At 36.9% G+C, this 16415-nt stretch overlaps 1 protein-coding gene across 5 annotated transcripts in view; it reads right to left on the bottom strand.

Annotated features, from left to right (window-relative positions):
• Positions 1-1529: 1529 nt before the first annotated feature.
• AZIN1 (antizyme inhibitor 1) overlaps positions 1530-16415 on the bottom strand; it is a 31639-nt gene continuing 16753 nt past the window's right edge. For 2 of the 5 annotated variants that reach the window (XM_036830112.1, XM_036830113.1), the window contains exons 4-13: positions 14575-14772; positions 12566-12739; positions 10853-11025; positions 9062-9196; positions 7677-7758; positions 7240-7314; positions 6487-6646; positions 5196-5311; positions 4656-4870; positions 1742-4061 (exon numbers count right to left, since the gene is read on the bottom strand). In XM_036830112.1, coding sequence (XP_036686007.1) covers positions 3950-4061; positions 4656-4870; positions 5196-5311; positions 6487-6646; positions 7240-7314; positions 7677-7758; positions 9062-9196; positions 10853-11025; positions 12566-12739; positions 14575-14676 — 1344 coding nt within the window. In that variant the 5' untranslated portion in view covers positions 14677-14772 and the 3' untranslated portion in view covers positions 1742-3949. Of the gene's footprint in view, positions 4062-4655; positions 4871-5195; positions 5312-6486; positions 6647-7239; positions 7315-7676; positions 7759-9061; positions 9197-10852; positions 11026-12565; positions 12740-14574; positions 14773-16415 lie in introns of all 5 variants that reach the window. The other 3 variants (XM_036830111.1, XM_036830115.1, XM_036830114.1) reach the window with 3 other exon arrangements.

Below are 16415 nucleotides of genomic sequence, written 5' to 3'. Positions count from 1 at the left end.
TTAGAAACGGCAGGAAACAGAATCCCAAGTTGCCAGGGGGTACCAAAAAACCCTCAAATTCTAAAACGTTGCAGAGAAATTGGCAGCAGTCCCATCTGGAGGTGGGGCAAAATAAGGATTGTCTGGAAGTCTAAGCATTCAATTCCTAAATCCTTTCTCCTACGCTGCACAGCTGGGCAAGAGCCCACTCTCATTCGTCATGACTGGAGATTCCTTCTCTCAAGTGGGTAAATGGGCCTCTGGAATAATGGACATGGAGCACTGCTGAGGGCAGGGGTACCCTACTGCACACTGAATACAGAAGCCCAACCCCTCTGACTCCACTTGTCTTCTAGAATGCTAGCAGATGGCCCATTACCCTTCAGGAAGGAGACATGAAAAGTGTTCACTGAGAATGAGCAAAGACTTCAAAATTATGACATGAGGTTCCCCAACCGATCCACTAGGACAGAGCACATTGTTGACAAACTGCACTCACAGCTTCCTATTCACTCTTTAGCCCCCCACTCAGATAGAAGGGTTACCACACATCCGGAGAATGCCTCTAATAAAGATACAGACCAATCCAAAAACATATAGAGAAAAAAAAAAAAGACCTCCAAAAACAGAGAGACAAAAAAAAAAAAGACTATCTACGTCTGGGGTGGGGGTGAGGGATGCGGGGGAGAAGGGCTGGCTGGGGGGAACTTCCAGAAAGCTTTCTTGGGAGATCATTAGCTTGTAAAAATTGCAGAGATTAAAAAAAAAAGACTTGGGGGACTTCTTCGCGGTCCAGTGAGTAAGACTCCGTGCTCCCAATGCAGCGGGCCTGGGTTCCATCCCTGGTCAGGGAACTAGATCCCACATGCATGCTGCAACTAAGAGCCCACATGCAGCAACTAAGACCCAATGCAGCCTAAATAACTAACTCCGCGCTTTCACTGCAGGGGGCGCAGGTTCCAACCCTGGTCAGTGAACTAAGATCCCGCATACCGTGCAGTGAGGCCAAAAATTTAAAAAAAACAGATGGGAGGAAATCAATGAGATCCAGAGAATTAAAAATTTCTGAATTTTAACCGTGTCCCCCTTGCTCTGTACACCACTGCTAAAAATTGAGTGGTAACAGAACTGTAAGCACAGGAGGACAGGATGAAGTCTGGCACCCGTCATTTAGGAAAAGCTCTAACTGGAATCTGAGACTGAATCTAATCAGAATAAGATCCTGCTGGTTTACCAAAGGATCTTTCTTCTCTTGCACTCTCACGCAACCCCTTTTTTCTATTGCCAATACATGATCACTTCACCTGTTAGCCAGCTGTGGATTAACTTTCCAATTTCCCATAATTGATCCAGTGCTAAATTTCTTCCTAAGCCATCAACTACAAAGGGTTTTGACAGGCGTAAGAGGTATTATGGTAGAATCAGGATTTCAAAGATTAAAATGGAACTGCTTTTGAAACTGAAGCCAATATAGGTCATGGAATTCAGGAGTAAGAAAGATGGTGCTTACCTGCTCCAAGACAACACACAAAAGCTGAAATCTTTGGGCTCACATATATATTGGACTTTATCGAAGCCTTCAGTATTCCGTATGTAATATCCAGAATCATTTTACCAGATTCAATTTGTTACTAAGTGATAAAGCAAGTTAAGATTCTGAAAGAATGCTTACAAGTTAACACACAAAGCTGATACGTAAAATTACAAGTCTTTCACGACAGAAGCCAAAGCAAAGCAAAACTAAAATGTAAGGAGGAATAAAAACATTTTATCTGTGTATTCAGAATCACACACAAGTTACCTTTACAGTTCAATTTACTATATAGAAATCATTTGGGTTTTATAGTTTCAGTTAAATTCTGAACTGAGATTACAATATTGTTTTAAAAAAAATGGTTACATTAATTCATTATTTTAAGCAAACCAAATTGAAATACATAAGTTCAAACTTCAGATTTATGGCAAACAGTCTTCAAATACAACACAGATATTTCTTAAAGTTACCGTATCATTCACGTCTTACTTGCAACTCTGAGCTGTTATACACAGAATAGCTCTCCTATAAATATGGCAAAATCGACACGCCATGAAGCTCAAAGTTGTATAGTCAGGCCAATGAGTCAAAGTTGTACCATCTCTTAAAAGATTTGGCATTTCTGGACCAAAAAGCACAACAAGTAAAGAAGGTTAGGAACAATTCCTCCTCCTTATTACAGTTAAAAAAAGTTGCATGGTAGCTTGGAATTCTGCATAAAACCCCACATTACATCTTGGAAAAGCCCAAGGGTAATTAGATGACAACAGATTGGAGTCTTTTTTTTTTAAATTAATAGAACCCACATAATTCAAATGGGAATTAATCAAATCAAAAATATTAAGCACCTACTGGTTTAAGAGATTGAAATTTATTAGAGATTCATGATCAATTTCCGTCCACCTTGAAATCAAGGTGTAAAAACCAGCTATTAAGTGCATTCCAAACTTCTCCTATGTAGCACAGGTAGAATTTTCTGTCCATTGGCACCAAAGTGAAGTCACATTTCCTCTTGGTAGACAGAAATTCCACATCTGAACATAGAGTAAGTTAGGAAAAAATGACCCCTGTTGTTTATTACTATTGTGATTCTGAGATCTAGGATTACTAATATACTAGCAGTGAACAACGCAAATTCCTGGCAACAACTGTCATGTTAGTGACTCTAACTCACTTCCCCCAATCACCATAAAATTTTAGTATGAAAAGAATTAAAACTACACTAAGCTGAACAAATGGGAAATAATAAGAAGCTAAGTGAATAGCTAAAACAAAACAAACCCTAAGTCTGAAATCACTGCAATTGAGAAACTGAAAATAGGTGTGCTTCTCCCCACCCCACCTCACAATTTTCAATTTAAATAATATTCCGTGCAAAGGAGCATCAGGTTTCTGGATATAGATGTAGCCCTTCTTTAAGATTTAGTGCGCTGCAGAGTTTTCTGCAATTTTATTTCCCTCCCCCAAAGTTTTTTCAAGGTACTTAAGAGAATCTTCCATTTCAGCCAAAAGATTTGTGATTCAAAGATTTACTAAGGTACTCTATGCATTCTATCTGTACAGAAACACCTATTAATTATTACAATTGGTTTATGCAGGATTAACATTTTTGGTGTTAAAATTGTTAAACATCATGCTTACTGCACATCAACTCTCCATAATGAATCTCAACTTCACAATGATTTACCAAACATTTTACTTAAATTACTAATTAAATAAATGAAAAATGTACTGAGCCAAACTAAACTTAAATGGGCTATAAAGGAAAATAACCTTCTAAACAGTCCATATACACATCTATTTCGAAACTACCTTTGCTAGCTAGCCCCTTTCCCAAAGTTTTAGCCTGAAAAAACAGTAAAATCTACACAAAATTTTATTGCAATCATACAAGGGTTACATTAGGTCAAATACAACAAATACTATGATGCAATTTTACATTTATTAAACTACAGTTCAAAGCACAAATTTACACATTCTAAATACACTAAACGTATCTAATGAAATCACACTGGTCTTCCACTGACATTTGATATATCTGGGTGAAAGACATTAACTTTACAAGACTTTTTAAACACGAATCCTTAGTATAAAAACTGTGTACTTGTATGTAAACGGTTTAATGGGGAACCCAATTAATGGGCTTCCATCTCCACTAAGTCATCCATTTTGTTGCATATTTTATTTTAAACGCTTAAGGGGTAGGGTAGGGCAAACTGGTAAGTTTAAATGTGGATACATTATCTTAATCTCCCAATTACCCCCAGTGAATTATAGATGAGAGCTAATTTTGTCTGGTCCCAAATAGCTATTACTAGTAGTTTTTGTTTCCAAGAGAATTAACAGAATAAGATTGTTCAAATTTTTTCCACACTGGAATGTAGACCAGACAAGCTTAACCTGCAACTTCAGATCTAAAAAAGCGTTAATGCCTGCTTAAGCTTCAGTGGAAAAGTTGTCTTCTTGGCTCAACTGAATGCAAGAAGGCACAAAGAAGAAGTTCTTCATCATTGTGTCTGAAGTAATTCCAGCATCTTGCATCTCATACCTACATAAGAAAAAAGTAGAAAATTTGAATTTAAGGATAAAGACCACACAACCACATAACAAATGGACAATGAAATAGGACTGTAAAATAAGTGGTCTTCCAATTACTCTTTTTTATTTTTTAATTTTCATTTATTTATTTGGTTGTGTTGGGTCTTCATTGCTGCACGCGGGCTTTCTCTAATTACATCGAGCAGGGGCTACTCTTCGTTGTGGTGCGCGGGCTTCTCATTGCAGTGGTTTCTCTTGTTGCGGAGCTCAGGCTTTAGGCGCGCGGGCTTCAGTAGTTGTGGCACATGGGCTTCAGTAGTTGTGGCTCACGGGCTCAGTAGTCATGGCTCGTGGGCACTAGAGCACAGGCTCAGTAGTTGTGATGCACAAGCTTAGTTGCTCCGCGGCATGTGGGATCTTCCTGGACCAGGGCTCGAACCCGTGTCCCCTGCATTGGCAGGCGGATTCTTAACCACTGCGTCACCAGGCAAGTCCCCCAGTTACTCTTAAAAGATCATTTTGCTATTACTTTTAAGTTGTGCGTTCATTACAGTTCTGTCACCTCAAATACCCAATCTGCTTTAAAACAAAAACACCATCTTACCAATCACTGTATGACATCATATAATAAATAGCTGGCCTCTGAAAATCATTAAAAGCAGATGGTTCATGGAAAGAATCTGCTCCCATGTTATCAAAGATAAGCCAATCTCCCACATTCAGCTCAGGAAGAAGACAGTTTTCCACAATTTGATCAAGCTCATCACAGGATGGACCCCAAAGGCTGCTTGTAAACAGAGGCTCATCTTCCTTGTATTTCTGTAGGAAAAAAAAGGTTGTTGTTTTGTTAGGTTTTTACTCAGGCAGGCACTGAATTTGAAGGTGGATAAGAGCATTTTTTCACTATCTCAGATCAAATGTGCCCCTGGAAGAAAGGCCTAGAACCAGCGGCAGTGATGTTCCTTAACTCCATCTAAGGAAGCAACTAAAGGAACTCAGCCAGAGATATGCAAGTCCTCAAAAAAGGGGCAACCTTCCCCCATCCTAAAATATTTCTCCAAAAATTGGGATGTATCTTAAAAATAACAGCTTGTTCATAAACTGCCATATAAGCAGTTTTTATATTATTTGTAATAAAACTTGCCTTGTGAACCTCTGGAATGGTATTTAAGTCCTCAGACAGTTTACTTGCAAAAGAACCATAAACACCATCGTTCATATAATACATAAAGGTTGGTTCATCACTTCCGGTTTTTCCTACTGAAATGAAACAGGAAAAGTAAAGACGAGTTTATAGTAAAACATCTAAAAGGTGTATCAAAGTCTGAATTAGTATTTACAGAACTGACTCGTAGGTTTCACATTCCTCAAAACATAAACACCGATATATATATACTGACATACCTTAAAACTGTTAGCCTAAAATACTGAACACACTTCACAAAGGACGATAACCAATGAAGACATGAAAAAAGTGCTCTACATCATTTGTCACCAGGTAAATGCAAATTAAAACTACAGTGAGATACCACCACCACACGCCTACTGAATGGATAAAATTTAAAACACTGACACCCCCCCCCCAAAAAGTCAGTAAAGGTGGGGAGCAACCAGAACTTGCATATATACATTGTCATTGGAGGGTCAAAATAGTAACACCATTCTGAAATCTTTGCAGACACCTACTCTGTGACCCAGCAATTCTATTCTTAATCATTTACCTAAGAGAAATGAAAAATGTCCACAATACCAGTAGTACAAGAATGTAGTAATAATTTTATTCTTAATAGCCAAAAACTGGGAACAATCAAATAATCATCAGCAAGAGAATGGATACAATGAATATACAATGTATATTCATTCAGAAAATGGAATATTAATTGGCAATAAATGTAAAACAAAATGGTTCAGACATTATACCGAGCTGTCTTAAACAGAAGAATATATGTTATATGACCTCATTTATATGAAGTTCAAGAGCAGCCCAAACTAATCTATGGTGGAAAAATAATCAGAGTGATTATCTGGCAAAGGAACAAAACTGAGAAAAAACTTTAAGATACGAAAATTATTTGTAGCTTGATAGGGATGACAGTGTAAGCCTTCATTAACTTGTCAAATCATACATTTAAGACTGTACTGGTTCTTAAGGGGAATCAATCACCTGGGTAAGTTTATCTAAAATAAGCCTATCTCAACATCAGTATCAAGAAGAGCTGGATTCAGAAAGTCTTATTATGGAATGGGACCTTGGCTAGGGCATTTTGAAAAGCTCCCTAGCTGCTGCCTACTGATGGATGAAGACCACCCACAACTTTATAATCCATGTAATGTCCTACAGTAAATTTATACCTGAGTAGTATCTGATAAACTCATCTTTGAACTAATTGGAATTACCTACTAACAGAAACAAAACTATAAACTTTGTAACTTACCTCCAGAGGAAAACTTATTTTCAACAACTTTCTTTGCAATGATATTAACTGCAAGTGTAAATGCAGAAGACACATAGTAGCTTCCGGGTTCAGAAATTATCTTAATGCCGGATCCTTCAGGAAAGTAGACATCCAACAAAGGGCTGATAACATGATTAACCTATGGATTTAAAACCCCACATTATGGTTTTAATACTGGATTAGATAATTCACAATAAGAGACTAATAGCTATTAAATTTTCTAGGAAAATTAAGTAGTTGAATTATAGACCATGAAGCTTTGCAATAAAGCAGGCTTTCAAGTCATCAAAGTTTATTTTCTAACTATCAGAATGGCATAAAAAAAAAAATATCGTAACTCCAATGGCAAATGGCTACTGGTGATTGTTTAAAGTCATGTCTCTATATTCAATCACTATCAATGAAGGAGCAAAATTTCAAATCAGTTTCTATATATTAGGAAGGTGAGGAGTGGTGTGTATCTGGATAAAATAGCTCAAGCTCTCCAAGTTATGAATTCATCTGTGCCATCAAGTACTGAAAATAGAAACTGTGGTAAAATTATGCTATAGAGTTTTAACTTTTCAAAGTTAAGCTATCTTCTCATTGCCTATTCATTTTCTTAGAATAAAATTTTAAACAATGTTACACCTTTAGTTGCTGCTGTAAAAACTCTAGTCTACAAATCTACCAGGTAAGTAGTAAAGAATGAGAGATTATTCCAGTTATGTCCACCCACTGAACAAGGTTTACCTCTTCCAATTGAAATTCGGTTCCTGTGAAGCCTCCACCAATGTCTAACATGTTCATTGTGAAGCCAAATTCTCCCTAGAGATGTGGAGGGGGGAAAATCTTTAAACGCTTTTCCAAATTGTAATGCATATAGGGACATTTCAAAAAAAAAGGAGGTAAATAATCTCTGTTCTGACCTTTAGTACAGTAAATTTCTTGCTTTCTACTAACAGAAGCAGATTCATTCAATGTTATATGTATTGTCTTCCTGATGTTTCCGTATTATCTTTAGACATATGCAAGTAAATTACTATTTCATCCCTTCACACCCATTTTTAAAAATGTGCATGTCATAAAAATGAATGAATGAAGAGTACTTCAGAGGTAGAAAACCACTGAATCTTAGATAACATCCTGGCTTAATTAAAATATCGAAATAATTTAAGGGAAAAACTTACAGCCATGTCAAATACACATCGAGCATCAGATAAAGCATGTACATATACTTGAGATTCTTTGCAAGCACTTGAAACATGAAATCTGAAAGAAATAAGAGTAATAAATTTGAAGCTGCTGCAAGTTTTAGAGGCCTTTCCTATAAGTCCTATAATTTAAAGCATTAGAAGCACGAGCCTCTAATCATCCAAGTTACAATACCAGCCTTTTAGAAAAGTATTATCCAATACTAGAATACTGTAATTTTATAAACAATTTTTTATAAGTTATCAGTTATGCTTCATGACTATCAGATAGGGACATGCTTTTTACGCATATATGGTAAAGTAACAAGCATCACCCTACAAAACCTTTAATTTGAACGCACAATTTTATCTAAAAATATAAAAATGTTATCTATTGTGAAATAAATACAAGTGAACATTAATTCAGCTGAGTAGTACTGATACTTGTTAGTATTCATTAACAGTGATACTTATCAATGATTCAGACTATTTAAATTTAAATAGGGAATTCCCTAGCGGTCCAGTGGTTAGGACTCCATGCTTCCACTGCAGGCGGCCCGGGTTCAATCCCTGGTTGAGGAACTAAGATCCCACAAACTGCGTGGTGCAGCCAAAAAATAAAATAAAATAAATTGAATTGAAATATGGTTCTTTCTGTACCCTGACTGTGGCAGTGGTTACAAAAATATGTTAAAATTCATAGAAGAATATACCCCAAATCAATTTTCCTGTGTGTTAACAATAAAATTTAGCTGAACTATGAAAACTCTCCAATACTGTTAATATTATCAAGTAAGGTAGATTTAAGCTTAACAGTGGTGATTCTTTATCCGTCTTAATGAGCAGTTTTAAAATTTGGAGCATTAAGCTGCTCCAAATTTGACTGAGATCATGGTTCTGAAACTATGATCAAAATCATTAACTCTCTGGGTCTTAGTTTTCCTCACACATAAAATTGAGAGGGTAAAATAAAGTCTACTGATTTTTTGAAGTGCTCCTGAGGGATTAAAAAGGAGAAGAGAAAAAGTCTTAGGATAGGAAAAAGGAAAAAAAAATGACATCTCCAACAACTTAGAAGCTGAATGCCATTTTGGTATTCATTAGAGTTCTAGTAAATCCCTCCATTCAATTTAAAAAGAGGTGATTTACGTTACTAACTGAATTGTTACTTACTATTTTCTCTCTTTACTGGGTGAGGGGAAGGTACAGGTACAAAATAGTATGAAGGATAAGCATATTTAGTTGCTTTCCTGAACTAAGGGAAATGTGTATATTAAACCCAAAGTTGAATCTATTAGAGTTCATGCAAATGAAATTCTAAATCAGTAAACAGAAAGACAAAGATTATCACCCACAAAATGAAGTTTAAAACAAATACTCACTTAACCCCAATAATTTGGACATCAAGTTCCTTAGCACATTCCAAAAGATGCCTACAGTTCTTCAGGGTAGTGCCAAACTTCATGTTACCCTCTTCACCTCCAATATTATCTTCTGTTGCAATATGTAGTAAGACCCTAAGAGAAGGGGAAGATGATTGGGGCAGAGTTGGTTTACATCATCATCAGCACATGTGAAGCCTGAAGATTGTAGGAAGTGTGTTGATTATGTTGTCAGCGCTCCAAAATCCAGCGTCGGATGAATCAAGTGAACCTAATGAAAAACAATCCTGTATAGAGAAAAAACTAGCAATTAGGGCCTAAAGCATGAAGCTTACAAGGATGGGAATTTGGAAAATGCAGGAAGTTAAGACTCTGTTGTAGCATCAAGAGTCGGTTGGGCTCTGTAATGAAAGACATTACTTTCAAATCAAGTCCATCAGTCCATAAATCCACCTAGAAAGACTAAATTGAATAGCAATGCCATCATTGTCTTTCAGTAAAAATGATCAGGGCTTTAAATGTTCCAAATTTCCTAAATTGTTCTAGTTAGCTAACCTTCTACCACTTATTCTGAACATTCCTCCCATTAATTTTGTACATCTAACAAAAAAATTAGAAAGTCCTACGTTATTTTACGTATCTCAACAGCAGCCTTTTAGACTGCTGATTCAAATCTATTTGGTATTTCCTTCCAAACCACGACAACCAAGACAAAATGATCAAGACTGTCAGGCAATCTCCAAGTAATTACTAACCACTAAAAAATGCAATTATACAAAAATGCTGTTTGTAAACGCAAAATTATTCTACCTACAAGTAGAACCAGCTCTATCAAGAATATACCATTCCATTTATAATCTAATACAGTAAACACCCCAAATCAGGTCACAGAAAAGTAAGACTCCCCGCCCCCCACCGCCCCCAGAAGACTTTTAAGAGAGACAAGCGGTTCCCTAGAACCACTTTATCAAAAAACTGGCCTTTATCAAAACAAAGGTTTTCAGAGTAATAAATCCTGTCACGATACCTTTCTAAGAATACCATTAAAGTCAATAAGAAAATTATGAATACAAGGAAAATATGGATATGATACACATTTTCGACAACATATAACATACACAATAACTTACTAAAAAGGAAACAATTTTGTACTAATATACTTTCAGTATATTGTAAAATCCTCTTGATATACCAATTCATGGCAATATTAATTTTGCCTTAAATTCTTTTGCTTTTAAAAAGTGAAGTGTTTAGTTAAAAAAATAACTCTTGGGATGCATGTAGGTACAAGTAAAAACATTAAACTTCCTGTTTGAGAAGAAGGGCCTTAAAGAAATCCCAGGAATCTATGGACTAGGTTCCTAAGACACTGACACAAAGGACAACCATTCAAGAAACCACATCTAAGGGCAGATTAAACCCTCAGCTAACCAGGAAAAAAAGCTGACCAAAACACATCCTGTTCCCAATATGACAAATAACTAGCATGGTTAATGTAATTGTGAAAATATAGCTGTGGCTCTAATTTGATTATCCTACCAACCAGATTCTCTTCCTTGAATTAAAGATTATAAATTCATATCCCAAAATGCCCTTATCTCATTCCAGCTCCACAGGAAGGATCAGAAGTAGCCAATAAAATGCTAGTAGCATTTTCCATAAAGGAACTTGAAATAGTCACAGTAATCACAACATATACCACTGCTCTACATAAATGCCCCCTTTTCCCAGGCTAAAGACAACCCCAAACCCTAGGTAATAATATTCCCATGTACCTAGTTTTACACTTACTTGGCATTTGGGTGATTACGTGCAATTTTCTTCAATTCGACTTCATTGTCACATGTCATGATATTCACTCCAACTTTTGCTGCATACTTTATCTGAGACACTTGCTTGCAAGGACTTATGTAAATGATGTTTTCTGGAGATACACCCAATTCTTGCACTAAAGCCATTTCAGTCTAAAAACAGATTTTAAACAGTGTCATCTAAAAGGCATGCTTTCTATTACTTTTCAATCACTACCACATACCTTTATTTTTTGGTTAAATTCAAATTATATAAGGTTAAATTAGGATTATGTATGTCATAGTTCAGATTCCGGTAATGCTTACTATACTGTACTCTGTTAAAAACCTTTTAAAAAGGTATACAGGGGGGCTTCCCTGATGGTGCGGTGGTTGAGAATCTGCCTGCTAATGCAGGGGACACGGGTTCGAGCCCTGGTCTGGGAAGATCCCACATGTCGCGGAGCAGCTAGGCCCGTGAGCCACAACTACTGAGCCTGCGCGTCTGGAGCCTGTGCTCCGCAACAAGAGATGCCACGATAGTGAGAGGCCCGCGCACCGCAATGAAGAGTGGCCCCTGCTTGCCACAACTAGAGGAAGCCCTCGCACAGAAATGAAGACCCAACACAGCCAAAATAAAATAAAATAAAAAATAATGAAAGGTGCTAATAATTTTAAAAAAAACCTTTAAAAAAAAAAAAAAAAAAAAAAGGTATACAGGGACTTCCCTGGTGGCGCAGTGGTTAAGAATCCACCTGCCAATGCAGGGGACACAGGTTCGAGCCCTGGTCCGGGAAGATCCCACAAGCTGCGGAGCAACTAAGCCTGTGCGCCACAACTACTGAGCCTGCGCTCTAGAGCCCGCGAGCCACAACTACAACTACTGAAGCCCGTGCGCCTAGGCCCATGTTCCGCAAAGAAGAGAAGCCACCACAATGAGAAGCCTGCACAGCACAACAAAGAGCAGCCCCTGCTTGCACTAGAGGAAGCCCACATGCAGCAACAAAGACCCAAAGCAGCCAAAAAATAAAATTAAAATTAAAAATAAATACTGATCCTACTTTTTAAAAAAAAGGTATACAGGCATATCTCATTTTATTGCACTTTGCAGATACTGCATTTTTACAATTGAAGATTTGTGGCAACCTTGTGTTGAGCAAGTCTACTGGAACCATTTTTTCAACAGCATTATTTTTTTATGTACATGTAAATATAATGTATGTACATTATATTTTAGACATAATGCTATATTGCACACTTAATAGACCACAATATAGTATAAACATAACTTTTATATGGACTGAGAAACCAAAAAATTCGTGTGACTTGCTTTATTGCAGTGGTCTAGAACCCAATCTGCAGTACCTCTGAGGTATGCCTGTAATTACCATCAGAGAAATCTCATAGTTTAGGATATTATCTTGCTGTCATAAGAAGTAATTTGGTCAAGCTAGCTCTAGGCTAAAAATGAGGAAGAATTTTGATTAAAGAAAAATAAAGCTTATAAAATCTCATCTCACTGAAACATTCCTTGAAAGGTACACTTGAAAGTTTGTAAATTTCCAATATTACACTGCAAATTTAAACAAGAGTTAGGAAACACATTCAAAAGTCAAAACTTCCTTGCAAGTGTTCTCCTACTGCTGTGGGTCACCAAAAATTAGTCAATTTTAAAATGCTGCAGTTTAGTAATAAAGTAATGAAAATGACTTACTTTACTGTAACAAGCAAATCCAGTTCCAAGAGCTGCCAAAATCTCAAGTACAGCTGGAGTGGAGTTGCACTTCACCGTGTAGAATGGCTTTATCTGAGCCACTATGTTCTGCCACTGACTGTGTTTCTTCACAATCTTTCCAAGATCTCCCACAAAAAATGCATTTTTCCCTGTCTATTATGGTTATGAAAAAGAGAAACATAAAAAACTATTGAAAACAGATTATCAAAAGTAGGAAAGAACTCCCTTTTCCTCCACAAATGAGCCAGGGATAAACATTTACATACTACCACACTTAAGGCTTGTTTCTTTTTAAATTTGACTCTGTGCTGTGCTATGCTATGCTGGTATAGAAAATATTCTCTTCGATTAAAAAAAATATATCAATTATAGCGACTTTCTACTTCAGAAATGCTTCAATTTTACTTTTGGGGAGAGGAGGGGAAGGAGACTACTTATTTCCTTCCATGCTTTCCTTAACTGTTTAAAATAAACCTACTTTAGCAGTATAGGATCTAATTTCCTAATACGGTGAGTAGAATGAGGAATCCTAAAAAGCTGTATCTCCATTATGAATTTCACTTAAAGACAGTAAAACAAGGAAACAAAAGAAACCCATTTTTAAGGAGATAAAGTTGGTAGTTTGTGTGCATAGGTGGCCAACTTGAATTTAAAAATACAGAAGTACACTAAATGTCAGATAAATCTGAGTAAGGATATTCTTCCCTCAAAAGAAAGAAAACTGGGGGACTTCCCTGGAGGTCCAGTGGTTAGGACTTGCGCTTTCACTGCTGTGGCCTGGGTTCAATCCCAAATAAACAGATTTTAATTAGGGATTGGGAGAGATCTGTAATGATTTCGAAGTTGGGGCTACTCTAGGGGTAGAGAGATGACTATGCATGTCATCCAGAGCATAAATTACCCCATGTTAGATGGCAGACAAAATAATCTTATTAAAAACATACAACATGCAAGTATTGTTTGAAAAGCCATGAAGATATTACTGTTTTCTATAATCCACATTATTTGAAGATATACATTACTGGAACATACTGACCAAGAAACAGACACGACTAGAAATTATGGGTTACGGGTGGCAGATATAGGACAGTTGTACTGAAGTTACCCCATCCTTAAAAAACATGCTGCCATCCCCAGGAAGTGTGCTGTAAAAGTGCCATCCCCAGGAAGTGTGTTGTAAAAGTGACTAAGACTAGTGACATCAGAGAATTAACTGTAGAATGACTTAGCTATAGAACAGACTGAACGGTAGGACAAGTGTCACTCTTCCTCACCCCCCAAAAAGAATTCTGATGGCAGAAGAGAGAAATAACAAGATTTTGCTGGTGTGTGAGAAGACTTAAGCACATCTGTAAAGGTCAAGAGAAGAAGAAAGTTTTTTGGATATCCTATTACTGAACACCAGTAACACGAAAACAATTGTTCGAATTTGGGGAATATGGGAAATTAGCTTCAACAAAAATTCTATCAGTAAGGCAATAAACAAAATTTTTCTATCAGTAAGTATGAAACAAAAATGATCTTAAGTAGCAATAAATATGATTCTATAGAAATTGACACTTGGGCAGTGGAGAGTAAGCATTCAGTATAAATTCTCATTCAACATACATAACCAAGATTATCTGAAATATAAATTAAAATCTAATTATAATTTATAACTGTGTACTGAAGTACACAGTTGAGAAAAATGGGTAAGAAGCCACGTACTGATTAAGTGGATAGCTGGCAACATATCAAGAAAATAAAAGAACATACAAAACCAGGTGCTATAAAGCACAGAAGAGAAAGGGCTGTCAGGAAGCATTTTTTTTTTAATGTGAGCTAGAAAGAAAATCTCATCACTTCTCAAGGGGAACTGGGGTTGTCAAGTCAAGACAACCTGGAACAAAGTTCTTTTATCAGATTAAGACCTTGGAAACAAAGCATTGATGCTTCAGATTTCAGAAATTTATAACACTGTTTTCAGAAATGTGAGATGGCACACTTACCAGGGTATGTTCATAAACATAGTTATCAATAACATTTCCAAGGTTTGTTCCTTCATCCAACAGGCCAACGGAGTAGTTTGCATCGTCAATAAATCCTTTCATCTCAGCCGTATTCCACAAAGCCGAAAGTCATAAACCAGGAAAAACAAGAGACGGGCCACCAAGCCTTACGTCTGGGTCCTTAGAATATGCAACAAACTGTCAAAATAGAAGTTATTTCCAAGTCTGTATTATTTCATTAGTCAAACTTAATGTATGAGTTGTCAATGCGAGTGTGTTAATAATAAGTACCCAATTTAGTGAAGAATCTGTGATCACTTAACACTTTCAGAAACACTAGATCACTAATATCCTTTCCTTTAGTGCCCATTTTAAAGCAAATAAATGTGAATTTATACATTAAAAAAATAAGCTTAATATGACAATTTCTTGAGAAGGTAATTGACACATATGCACAAAATATTACAAGTAGACATGGTCACCTTACATACAGAGTTGCAGAGCCAGTCTGTTTTATTCATCTTGTTTCGTGATTCCTCCATCACACACACAATTTTACTCATTTTAAGTAAAGAAAGCTAGCGGAATAAATGTCTGCAGCTAAGAAATCAAAATAGTCTGAACTTCAATACACTGCCAGCCACATAACAGTGTGCTACCAGGTAACTGCAGATAAACGTCTTCTAAGTAAAATTCTAGAGTAGGTGATGTGTAAATATCAATAATAGGAATGAGTGAAAGTGGAGGCCAACTTTAGGGGACAATCTGTAGCTTTGATACACACTATCTAGATCCCACCACAAGCTAAAATGGACTAGTTAAATCAAGTTAACAGTGTTAAGTCTCTTATGAGGTCAGATGATTGGTGAAAATGTTACTGGACTAGAAGTCAGAAGACCTAGTCCTGGCTGTGTCATTTAATAGCTGCGCAATCTGAGGTCAACTTCAGTTAACTACCTTAACTACTTCCTCAAAAGATTGTTGTAAAAAACAAAATTAAAATCACTTGTTTAAGTGTTGACTCGGAAGGGCTAAAATTAAGTCGCCAACTGCCAGAAATACAAAAATGCCATCATAATTTGAAACTAGGCATAAGCTAGGGACCTATACATCCTAAACCATTTATTTACTAAGAACTCTGATTTTTAAAAGGGCATCAGACTAAATCCAACCCCCCCCCCCATCAAATAAAGTTTTCCCTCTTTCTCCAAATCACCCACTGTCCTCTGGAGCGGCACACACAATAAGTTTATGTTCTTTGCTGAATTCACTGGTCCTTACATTACTTTAGGCAAAGATTTATTTTAATATAAAGTCCATAAACAAAACAAGTCCTCTAGACAGGATGCTACTCATTGCCTGGGACTGATTTCTGGTTGCCACATTAATTATAACGGACATAGACCAGCTCTTGGCAACCTATTTTAAAACCTGCACAGCTTTGCCTACATCCTTGATTGCCCCCTTTCCTTTCCCCTCTCCCTGCTCTATGCAAGAGTTCACCATGGGTGACGGCCCCTGTCCTAAAAATATACTCCATTTCAATGGTTCTCAAAAGTGTCAGCTTTCACAGGGCAACTAAGCCCGTGCGCCACAACTACTGAGCCTGCGCTCTAGAGCCCGCGAACTACAACTACTGAAGCCCATGCGCCTAGAGCCCGTGCTCCACAAGAGAAGCCACCGCAATGAGAAGCCCACGCACCACAACAGAGTAGCTCCCGCTCGCCGCAACGAGAGAAAAGCCCACGTGCAGCAACAAAGACCCAATGCAGCCAAAAATAATTAAATTAAATAAATAAATTAAAAAAAAAAAGTGTCGGCTTTTTGGTTGTACCAAAACA

The sequence above is a fragment of the Balaenoptera musculus genome, chromosome 17 (assembly GCF_009873245.2).
Source record: "Balaenoptera musculus isolate JJ_BM4_2016_0621 chromosome 17, mBalMus1.pri.v3, whole genome shotgun sequence".
NCBI classification, from domain to species: Eukaryota; Metazoa; Chordata; class Mammalia; order Artiodactyla; family Balaenopteridae; genus Balaenoptera; species Balaenoptera musculus.
The sequence above is the reverse complement of the archived record's forward strand: the minus strand, read 5'-3'. Positions and strand labels throughout refer to the sequence as shown.